Source organism: Myiozetetes cayanensis, unplaced genomic scaffold, assembly GCF_022539395.1.
Source record: "Myiozetetes cayanensis isolate MyiCay16 unplaced genomic scaffold, myiCay2020 scf10, whole genome shotgun sequence".
NCBI lineage: Eukaryota > Metazoa > Chordata > Aves > Passeriformes > Tyrannidae > Myiozetetes > Myiozetetes cayanensis.
This window is the reverse complement of record NW_026086605.1, coordinates 15,919,530-15,931,788: the sequence shown is the minus strand read 5'-3', so window position 1 is coordinate 15,931,788 and position 12,259 is coordinate 15,919,530. Positions and strand designations below refer to the sequence as shown.

The window sequence follows — 12,259 nt, the reverse complement described above, 5'->3', positions numbered from 1 at the left end:
CAATTTCCTACTGTCCTCAAAACAGTTAGTGAGGTCACATTTCACTTACTTTTGATCTAGTTTTTACTTCTAGCAACATGTTTAAATCAATGGGCAAATGAGATGGCTGCATCATTAAGCAGAGCCAGGCTCCCATCCATGGACAAGCAGCTGCAACCACATACTGTACAGATGCCTTGTTTAAGAGTTCCAGCCATACCTTGGGAAAGAAAGAACCATAGTGGAAATCATGACAAATCCCTACAGGGTCTATGTAAAAATCACACATGCTGATAAAACCGTAGGAATCATCTCTCATTCACTCTAGTAAAGCATCACATAGGCCAATTACAAAATAATTAACACGATAACACTATTCTTTAGCTGCACAGAGGATATGAAAGAGCAGGATACACAAACACTATATATCTACATGGTAAGTCATGCAAATACCTTGTGAATAAGATCCAGAATTTCTTGGTTGCTTTCCAAGATACAAAACTGAAATATGTGCCTCAACATGTCTTGCAGAATTGGAGTCAACCATGTTGAAGAACTCTGAAACAAGGATATCATATGACTAAGCATATCCCAATAGGTATCACAGTAAAACACTAATAACTAATTCTTACCTGGTCTTGGGTAGATAAGAGAGTGAATAACGTTTCCAGAGCTGCTTTTCTCACAGAAGATATAGTGTGGTGCAGGAACGGCCACACACGTGGGACCAAAACTGTCAGTGACTGCTGAATACTACAGGAAGGGGAGATGGAGAGACAGTTACAGGAGAAAAAAAGCCCACACAGAATCAAGTTAATTTTCTTTATCCTCAACTCTAAAGTTTTATCCAAAAAAAGCTTTTCAAGAAAGGAAAGTTATTGCATATACTTGGTGATTTCAAGTGAAGGCTCAAGTTGCTACATTTAAAATAGGCTGAGTTGGTATCTTTTTTCAAGAATACCGGGTTTTTTATTTACTGGTATAGAAAACTAGTCAATTCAAGCATGTGTTTTTACCATATTTTTCCCACCACCCATTATACTCTGGCCTTTGTTCAACCATTTTGAAAAAAAAAAGGAGGGGCTGTTTCTATTTTGAACTTACTATTAGGCCTAAAGTTATGACTTTACAAATAATGAAACTAGCTTCAGCAATGCCAATCATACAGGATGAGACAGAAAATGCATAAAGCATCTACCTTAAGTGCAGATGCTGGGAGTTTACCATGTGTATTATGAAAAATTTAGCATCCTAAGATGCAATTCCTTTAATTTGTCAGAGTCCCAAACAGAGAGGAATTAGGCATTGTCTTCAACCAGTCACAGAATTGACAGAACTGTTCCAAGAGCAAAGGCATATGCATGTGTTTTAATGTACACAATTTGGTCTCATTTGGAGTTGGTCTGTTCCTTGTGGGCAGGACCACCATATGATTGGAGTCAATATCCCTTACTAAAATACCCAAGATGAATGGAGAGAGAAGGTAAAGAAGTCACATATAAACAATGTCTAATTGTTTAATCAGTTTATTGCATTTCACAAACATGATGAAAATAGAAGGGCTGTCCTAACCTTCACTTTAAGGAAAAACAAGAGTAAAGGTAAAATATTGATTTAAATTAAGCATCTCCTTGGCACATGATTTGAAAGATACTGATTATTCCAATTTGCAAATAAATGGACACTCAAACATGTAATACTGAAGCAATACTAATTAAAAAGTTACCTGCATTTGCAGACCTGAGGGTAAGTCAGAAGGGATGAAAGAAGGATCATGATACTGTTTGTGGAAGCTGTCAAGTCATCCAACTCCAGAAGTGCATCCCACAAGGTATTAAGAATAAAAGGCACCTACACAAATACGAACAAGAGATTACTGTACATAAAAAAAGAGAAAAAACCCAGTGCTGCCTCTAAGCATTATTTTCTTCATTTTGACCAAAAGTGAACTTTTCAATCAGAGTTTATGGAAAACAGTTCTGTCACCTTCTGAGATTGAAGCTGGACCAGGCTTTCCACTACTGGTACTAAAGATGCTGCAGCAACAGCTCGGACATCATCATCCAGATCTTGCAGACCTTCAATTATTGCAGGCAATACTTTAGGCAATAAAGTGTTGATCATGTCCTGGCAAAGAAAAAAAAAAAAAATCAAAAGCATTTTTAAACTTGAAAAGCATGTAATGATCCAAACAATTGAGATGTACTCTAAGTGTGTTAATAAAACTGCTTGTTTTAAAGAGAAGCTACCCATCCAAGACTATAAGTATTTTAAGTTACTATTCGTGAAATTAAACCAAGGTTATAAATTTGAATGAACTCAAACGTCAGCTTAAAGCTCAGTGTTCGCAGAATACCACCACAAATAAGACTAAACTTCTTGTAGCACTCAGCTCTGCCACTTCATACATGAAAGTATCATCAAAACTAGGCAAGCACAGCCTCTATTTATAATGTTTTGTGCAAGTAACTTATCAAGTTACAACAGTACAGCCTGGATATAAAAGTGCAGTCACACATCTCATAACCCACAAGACTGCAATGCAAGCAAACCTGTTTTATCATATCTCTCTACAGTTCAGCCACATCCTCTACCTGGAGCAGAGTTTTTTGATCCAAAGGTCTCTACAATTTGTCATGAGGGTTATTACCTGACGTACTGCCAAAGCATACTTTATTCCTAGGAGACCTCCATGTCTCACTTCCCACTGTTCCTGCGTAAGCAGCTTCAGGAGAACATCCACAGTTTTATGAACTCCAGTCTCATTCATGTGTTTCAATACTACTCCCAAAGTCTGAGCACAAGTCTCACGTACTGGTGCTACCACCTAGGAAAAAGTAAATGATAAAACAGATACTTCAGTTTGAAATTTGACTTAGAAAGAAATCAATCTGAGTAGAGTCAGATGACCAAACTGCTATACAAACAAGGTAAAATTTATATATCAGCTACTTTTTAATAAGCATCTGTGAGCAGTTACAACAGGCACATACAGTAGCACTGTGAGAAGGTAGTGTTATCTGTGCTATACTACTATCAGTGTTCTACTGCTGCAGTGTTGTCTCCTGCAGAAGCCTGCTGATCTGCCACTCAACTTACTTCATCTGAAACGAAGTCTCCAAATCTGTCTAATGCAAACACACAAAGAAGTCTAATAACCAAGTCTTCTAGCCACTCCTGATGCTGCTGAATCATCTGTAAAAAGAGAAAAAAATTGAACATCTTGACTATATTCATAAAGCATTTCTGATACACTTGCTTTAGCTAAAATTTGTAAGAGATACAACAAACATTCAAATTGACTCAGTATGGTCACCTTGCATAGACAGTCAAGGCAAAGTACTCAGCACTAATTCAGCTCACCTGAGTTACTGCAAACACCATAACCTGGTTGGTTTGGGTTATTTTTCTTAAAAAAACATAGTACCTTTCCTGAAAGGCTGGTGTCCTGGTTTTGACTGGGACAGAGTTAGGTTTTTTATCTCAGTAGCCGGTACAGTGCTGTGCTTTGGATTAAGTATTAGAATAATGCTGGTAACACACTGATGTTTTGGTTGTTCCTAAGTCATGCTCACACTAAGTCAAGGACTTCTCAGAGTCTCATGCTCTGCCAGTGAGGAGATCTACAAAAAGCAGGGAGCAAGCACAGCCAGGACAGGTGATCTGAACAGCGATATTCCACACCACAGAACGTCACGGCCAGAATATAAACTGGGGGAGTTACCCAGAAGGGGCTGATCAGGCCAGGCTGGGCATCAATCAGCAGGTAGTGAGCAATTGTATTGTGCAGAACTTGTTTTTCTTGGGTTTTAATTAATTCTCTCCTTTCCATTATTATTATTACTACTGTTATTATCATTAGTACTATCATAATATTTTACTTTATTTCAATTAAGTTGTTTTCCTCACAGTTTTGTGGTGCTTAGTTGCCAGCTGGGGTTAAAACACAACAGCTAGAGAGCACCTTGTGAGGTAGACAATTTTATTCCTACACACCACACAAAGGTAAAGTAATCCAGATAACTTACACTGACCAATGTCAACCCATACTAGGCAAGTCAATTAATATGTCTGAAGCATATTTATAAATAAACTATAGAGCAGTGGGATACCCAGTGAAATGAACTTGCTTTTCAGCTCCAGATTTAACAAAGTAATTTAAACCAAGCTTGTCTTGAAGCTCTGGCCTCTGTTAAGAGACCAATAACTCTGTAGTTTTCAATTTTAAAGTAAAAGCCCCATAAAAGCAACTGCTCAGGTACCATCTTGCTCATCTCCACTGTTTGCCTACTACATCACCACTTCCCTTGAAAACTGTCATTTTAACGAACAAACCATCAACTGTCATTTTAATGAGCATATTAGGGATTTCATATGTCAAAGAATTATAACCAGCATACAGCATGCCAACAGCTAGAGTACATACATCCTTCCCATAAATAGTTAAGAAATGATTTAAAGTATCTTATTAATTGCAGCTTGTGTTATTATTACCCAGCAATCTCCATGGAACAAATAGTATCCCATGTGGAAGCAAGAAGAGATAGAAGTTTTTGCTTTCCCTAAGTACAAAGTATGCTGAAGTAGATTGATTTACATCTCTTCAATCTTCCACTCCAAACCACAAGCTCTTCCAGCTGCTTTTACAACAAAGTCAGTATTAATCTGGATGAGATTGCCAATTAGTAAACAAGCTGTAACTGTCAGGTTATTTTTTAAAAACATTATTTAAACTTTTTCTCATAACAAATCAAGCAGAATGACAGCCACCTTGCTGTTGAAACAAGTAGAATTAGATACTCTAAAACTTCACTAGAGCTATATAACCAACTTGTCAATTTTGTTTCAGCACAGCCTTACCATGACTTGAAAACAGTATTTTCTAGTATGGAAGCTAGTCTTTAATAGCTTTATACACAATCAACATATTAACAGTTACTTATACAGTAGTACAGCAGTTCTGATACTAGTACAGCAGTATTGGCTTCTGCACAGGCCTTTTAAAAAGAATGTTTCATCAGTGCATACAGTGATGTCTGCTCAAAATTATCTGGTTGACAAGTCTCATGGCTTATATTCCCCTAGGTCACTTACTTGCTGCAAAGTTTAAGTATTTTAAGAAGTCTGTTTTCTAAACTTCATTTAAGCAAAGTTTTGAGTCTACATGACTGGAAACTTCCTTACCTCCTCTAGAGAGCTATCTCCCATTTTACCACCACTTTTACCATGAGCTTTAAGTATCTCTCTCAGTCCAGTACCTGCACCATGTCGAACCTAGAAAAGTGAAATGAAAAGCCAGTTTTAAAATACTGGGGAACAGGAGATAGCCATGTTGGATAACTGAAACAATACTACTGTATTCTTAATAGAGAAGTTTCAACTACAGCTGAACTAGTACTAGACTTGTAGGTAATTATTAGATCAAATCATATACTTAAATGTTCACCCGTCCAAAATCAACCAATTAAGAATTGTTTCTATTTCCTAACATTATCATATTTGCAGTAATACAGCCAACATTCATTTACTTTTTCCTCACTACAAGACACTAGCTTTCAGAAAAGAGAAACTAGAAAGTATTACTGTTTTTATTAAGTTTGCAAGTTAAAGCAAACCAATATAAATATTTCTCTATAACTCTTTATATTTTTTAAACAGAGTTTGGATCCTCACTGAATATTCTGGAGTTCACAAAACAAATTTCTGACAATTATTATTCTTCAGAGCTTACAAACCTGCCTTGCCTGACTCAATATTAGAAAATAAGTGAACAAGTGATAGCAGTTATAGGCACTTGCATATTCTCACCAAACATGAACAGCTGATCAAACTAGGAAGTGTTTTAGAAATAACAGAAGACCAGTAGAACAGTGTGCTACAGACACTCCTGTTTCTGGTATTTTTGACACTTTACTGCACTAGCAATTGTCTTCTCAAGAAAAGCCCACTCAATGGATAATGAAGTCTTAAAAGCAGAGTTTTGAACCAGGTTTTCATTGAGAGACCTTTACATAGGTTAGAGCAGAACTTACTCTATTTAAGGACACTTCATATACATGCTTGTTGCTAGCAGAAAATTATTGTATTTCATTTTGTGACAGCAACAACTAGAACTCTGTATTTGGTAGCATACATATCCCCCATGTAGAGCTCAGAGGTTGCTGATTAAAGGTATAAGCAAGCCAACAAAAATCAGTCAGAAAGTTTAGTCTTAAAATCCTAATTGTTCATGCACCAATAATTTATTTGGTCTGAGATGGTTTATGAGCTAGGTTTTACTAGTCAAAAGAAATAGACTTTGCTATTAAAGTTCTCAGCTTTTGCAAACACAAAAAAGAGACAAATGTATAAAGGAAATACCAGTAGTAGGATTCATCTTGCCTGACTTCATCTGTCTGTAAGTAGGGAAGCAGCCTGGACTAATCACCCAGGCTGCCTCTAGACATTGCAAGATGCTGCCAGAGACATTTTAAACGTGAATTTTGAGGTAGGTTAATCTATTTGTCATCCAGAACATAAAGTAATAACAATTCTGTACTGATCTACTTCCTTAATTAAGAAGTTTGTGCCCTATACTAAGAAAGCTGTGGGAATGTCTGCATTCCAGATGACAAGTGGATGTGGCCTTCAACTGCAAATAGCCTGCTTTCAAATGAGGTGAGGTTAATTAGCTCAGATGCAGCAATGTGCCACACAAATAGAGTTATCCTTTTTCTGGGACCAAAATAATTGTGCTGGCTGCATATGATCTACCTCTGTTTTCAAGTTTGAGAGCAAGTTGACTCTGCCCATACTGACATCATTGACACTGTGCTACAGATATACATAAGGATGTAAGAGTTGCTGTTAACATTTAACTTTCCAAAATATCAACTTAAGAAAATTAAGTTAGGTGAGAACAGTTACTTCTATCTTCTGCTCAAGGAAGTAAGATTTCTATCAGCTACTTCACACTTCTGTTTGAAATTTCTATCAAAGTGGAAAATTGTATGAAGACTGAATAAAAGGGTGAGCAGAACAGTTTTGAATCTTGAATATAGGTTGTCTAAGTAGCAAAATATATAGTTTTTGTAGCTACCAAAGGATTGATTCCTCTCCCTTTTGTACTAGCTTAGCATTAGACAAACAAGTCACTGTTCTCTTGATGAATTAAAATCTCTTAATTGCTTAATCTTTGTAACCATAGATTTACGTGCTTTTATTTTGCTTGAATTTCAGTACTCCCATATTCTCACAGTGACTACTTTACATCTTTCCTACTTCCCCCAAGTATACATTACACATCTGCTCTCAATTCCCCTTCAAGTTCACTAATAGTTACACCTTAGATACTACACGTCTTACCTCCCAAGAAGGGTTAAAGAGGTCATTGCACACCTCTTCACAAAAGCTTTCCAGAGGCCATTCATTTGCCTAAATGCATAAAAAATTCTTAAGTATGAGGTTAAAAGAGAAGGGAATCAGATGAACACTTATGATCTTTATGTATTTAAATGGCATATAAAAACCTCCAAAAGCTTAAGTATTTTTCTTCATTACTGAACAGAATTAAAAAACAATCTTCTTCCACAGCTCAGAAACTTTGCTAAGTGACACTGGATCTCTTAAAAAGCTTATGCAGTTTCTGTTAGTAGTGTAAACTCTTCTCTATAGGAATTAATTTGACATTCTGGAACTCCCCTCCCTTAAGGAACCATGGTAAGGCAGAAAATTAGGCAAAGTTTCTTGTCCTCCCCAGTAATCCATTAAATTTACAAACTTTGCCTTTAAAAAACATAATAGGCAAGTCACATTTTGAAAACACACTGCATAACGAAATTGGGTCAATTAATTCGGTAACAAACAGTATCCTATTCAAAACACATTCCACATTTTTGGAAACCAGAAGTGTATCCACAGGAAAACTGACATGGTTGTGGAAAGGAAGTTATATTACTAAGTTCACATCATCACATACAGAGCAACTGAAAGGCAGCCAGCAACCAGCAGCTGTTCAGCCTGCAGTTATCATTCATCTTTAATATTAATTTTCCAATCATTTTTTCCCAAATAAAAATTTAATTACTAAACTATGTCAGGACATTTCTTATTTTTGTAGAATACAGACTAATCTAGATAAAGTCTTCAGTATACTTCTGTGTATCATTTGTACTCTGGTTTAGCATTTTTTAAGTTGTCAGCTTTTTAGTCTATTGAAACAAATGCAGGCTTTTCTAAGACTAAGGTAATTGTTTAAATCTTCAACTCTTAAAGATGGAATTTAATTCTAAATTAAGTCTAATTAAAGTAAGGTAAAGATTAAATAAAGTGCACATGAACATTTAGATCAAATTATTTGTGGCTCACTGTAATCCTACCATCTAAGTGTTTGGCACAGTTTTACAGTTTAATACCCAGATCTGACACCTGTAGCCACCCTCATCACATTCATTTGGGTCACAAACTGCTACAAGTGGATTAAATGGGTTTTCTTCCTCAACACTCTAAACACAGTTTGAAGCTGTCTTGCTTCATTATCTATAAAAGTGAGCCAGTAATGACATCCTTCATTTTATTTCTCTTAATGCTAAGATGACTAAAGGATTTGGGACTATACAAGAATTTTGCTTCAAATTACTTTGCTAAAAACCCGAATGGTCATTCCTGCTAACAGCAGAACAATACATCATACCTCTTCTTGAACATTTTCTACCAATGCTTTTGAGTCTGTAGCAGGCTGGTTGATGACAACATTTGCAACTTTTCTTCTCTTTTCTTCTGGTTCCCCATCAGTGCTATCATTGCTGAGAAGGAATAAGTATAAGTTTATGAACTGGAAGTATGCTTTAGGGGAAGTAATTACTTCTACAATTGAAGTCTTCGGATCCAATAAGGTGTGGCAAGAATATAAGTTTACAGGGGAAAAAAAAAAAATCAGTGAGAAGACAGCAGAATGCTGTCCCAAATTGACAAACCTCAGATTTTTCCAAGAAACACAGCAATTCCTACATAAGATCATGAATTTTGTTCACTGTTTATAGACACAGTAGATACAATAATATGCCACTATAAACTAGTGAGGAACACAGCATATATCAGAAAGTTGAATAATGACAAAGTTAAAGATAAATCTTCTTAAACCCCCACTTCCATGCATTATTCTCAAGTCATATTTAATAACAAGGACAAAGCACAAATTTCAACTGTAGCATCCCATTATTTCAAGATGCCTCTGAAGGTCCTTAAAGTATTTGGGAACAAATACTACACAAAAGCTTTTTACCATCAGCTCAATTAAAACAAAGGATTAAGATGCAAAGACGGTAGGAAGTTTCTCAACAGATAAATCAAATCACAATCCCAGCTTAACTGAAATAAAAGCAAACCAGTTCACTATTATACCTCTTCTCATTAGCTTCCACTGCATCTCTGGATCTTTGCTTTGCAAATAGCTTAGCCATTCTTTTGGCTTTATTCTTTTGTCTACTGCTCATACCAGCTCGAAATTCTGAGTCAATTAACTCAGCAGCCTGAAGAGTCTGAAAGAGAAGTCATTCATTGTCAATTCTTCTTTCAATGAAGGTCCTGAAAAATTCTCAAACCCACACTAGTCTCAACTTCCCCAACCCTCCATTTCCAACTCTGAGAGGCAGGTTGACATCAAATAATACTAACAGGCAACTATGGGACATAAGAATTCAGGAGGCCAAAGCACACCATACTAGATGTCAATCATATTTAAAATACAAGTATCATAACCACAGAAGTTCAACCCACTGTATTACTCCTTGCAGTCAAAGAGCCCAAGGTTTTACCTACAGGTTGTTTGTTTACTAGTAAAACTGAAGAAGGGGAATAGTCCAGATCTTCATCATTGAACAGATCCTCAGTATTCATTTCGATCGCAGCACACATATCCAAGCCAAGTTTCTTTTGCAGCAGTCTCCTCTGTCGTGCTATCCTCTCTCTAGGATCAACTTCACCTTGAAAAAAAGTTTTTATAAGAAGAAAGATGTGTCAGGTTTCCAAACAGATGCATTACTGAAGACCTGCTCAACGTATACAATGTAAGAAAGCCAAAATTTAGAGAATTCAACTGTACTTGGCTAATACAGTCTTTTAAACACATCACAGAGATACCCATAAGACCTTCCCTGCTATTCTAACTATTCTATTACTTAAACAAATCAATTTTTAAGCAGAAAATATTGTCCCTGAAATTCATTAAATTATACTTGGTCCATAGAAGTAAAAAAACCCACTAAAACAACCAACCAAACCACCAAAAACTAAAACCAACTAAGTTTTGACTTCAATAAGAAACTGCACTTGGAAAGGAACAGCTTAACACACTAAAAAAAAAAAAAGGCAACAACTGATTCAAGAACTAGCACTTTTTTATTGAGCACCACGCATCCTTGTGGGATCTGTTACTTTTGGTAGTCTGTGTTTTCATGATTGCTGATTGGTTTGGTTTATTTTAAAGGTTTCTTTTCCTCTTCAACTTTTATCTTCTATTGGCAAACACAGACCTAAGAAATAACCACCTATAAAACCCCTCAAATGATATTTAATCCAATATCCTGTACTGAGCTGGGCTGAATCTGAACCCACTTTCTACAAAAACATTCTTCCTTGTAAAATGCACTAGACACAGGTGTCTCCTTTCCTTCTGCCCAACTTAACTTCTGATGGCAATGCAGATTGTGGATAAGATTGTAAACAGGCTCCAGCACCCTATGAAAATCATGCTTATGCTCCAATCTGCTTCTGTGTTAAGCAAGGTTCATTTTGGAAGCTACCTCAAGAATGTTGTGAAGCTTCAACACCAGTTACCAAACACCTAGACTTCACGAGAACTTGTATCTATCTACACTAAAAAAAAAAAAAAAATTTTAGCACTTGCATAGAATAAACCTTCCAAGTAAACTGACGCTTGTAGGGTTGTCAGGCTTCACTCTTTATGTGCACAGTACAGGAACCAGTCAGGAGACTAGTTTGTGGGGTTATTTGGTCAAATATTAGCACATAAACTTGCAAGTAGATGACCACTATTGGCACAATTTTGGCATATACACCAGGTTGAGCAGTAATTGATAGTTAATTATATCTATACCAATAGGTTTGTTACATTGCATTTAGCTGACAGGCAAATGCAAATGCAAACAGCTTCCATTCTCTACGAAATATTTTTCCTTTCATAAAATCAGCTTAGGAAAAATTGCCAGACTGCTAATTCTAAAGATTATTTAAGTTACTTTACATCCATTCATATCGTCTTACTTGAGAAGGGAAGCTGCTACAAAACACAGAAGAGAAAGCATTTCTCACGAGTTAAAAAAAGTAGCAACTAAAGTTTGTTTCATTTTCTTATTTTTTGATATTATATTTTTATTTATTTTCATTCTTAAAGTTATTTATGTGCAACCATACGACACTGGGATAAATATCAGATTTCTGTGGACTAAAGCGTTGGGTTTCATTAGAAGAGATGAACCTTGTACAACACCTTATTAATCTAGTATAAAAGATGGCAAGCAATAAATCAGCAGCCAGGCTTTAGAGACAGGACACTGCTCAAGTTTCAGCAGCCATAGGTTCTGCTCCTTGCTGAGCTACTGATCTTCAGTGTACACTGCACAGAACCCTTCATCCACGGGGAACAAGGGAATCAGGGCTATGCAGTCAGATCCTTATCTATAGCATCACTGGACTGGAATTAGAGTAAGGAAGTACAGTGATAGCAAAGAAGTAGCTTAGATTCAAATAATTCGGTGTCATTACACTGATATAAACCAGGTCTCAACTAAAAAGTTCCATAAAAATTAGACAAGTCACTCAAAAGACATCACACAGGCACTGGTATTTGACCTTCCAACTTCAACAGTCTTGTCACAGTATTTTTTGTGCAATCTTTCTATACTTGAAACCTTCAGGCTTTTTTAAATAAGCTGCACTCTACTTCTCTATTTGGGAACACAAGTGGTGATAATTCCTGGTCCTCTTAATAAAGTCTACAGAAACCATACAGGAGCCTTAATACTGCTTTTTCTGCTCTCTTTCAGGTTTCCACTCTCTTCCCCCTGTACACATTGTAATTCTGTTAAGGGTAAAAACAAGTAAACAATACACCCCCAACACACACACACACACAAAAAGTTTAACTTGAGAAAGGTAATGCAAACCACTTATGTTGGGGAATATTTTCTTTTGTTATTTCCTAACATTTTGAGAATCCATGGATGGTTAGACTCACAAAACTGCCACAACAAACTTTTGCAAATTAGTAAGTTCTCTTGTC

At 36.3% G+C, this 12,259-nt stretch overlaps 1 protein-coding gene across 1 annotated transcript in view; it reads right to left on the bottom strand.

Annotated features, from left to right (window-relative positions):
- Positions 1-12,259, bottom strand: part of BTAF1 (B-TFIID TATA-box binding protein associated factor 1) — a 44,608-nt gene that overhangs the window by 19,364 nt on the left and 12,985 nt on the right. The window contains exons 5-16 of the mRNA XM_050334705.1: positions 9,778-9,941; positions 9,361-9,497; positions 8,651-8,762; positions 7,324-7,392; positions 5,164-5,253; positions 3,079-3,174; positions 2,630-2,806; positions 1,966-2,106; positions 1,706-1,830; positions 612-732; positions 433-537; positions 50-199 (exon numbers count right to left, since the gene is read on the bottom strand). Coding sequence (XP_050190662.1) covers positions 50-199; positions 433-537; positions 612-732; positions 1,706-1,830; positions 1,966-2,106; positions 2,630-2,806; positions 3,079-3,174; positions 5,164-5,253; positions 7,324-7,392; positions 8,651-8,762; positions 9,361-9,497; positions 9,778-9,941 — 1,487 coding nt within the window. The remainder of the gene's footprint in view (positions 1-49; positions 200-432; positions 538-611; positions 733-1,705; positions 1,831-1,965; positions 2,107-2,629; positions 2,807-3,078; positions 3,175-5,163; positions 5,254-7,323; positions 7,393-8,650; positions 8,763-9,360; positions 9,498-9,777; positions 9,942-12,259) is intronic.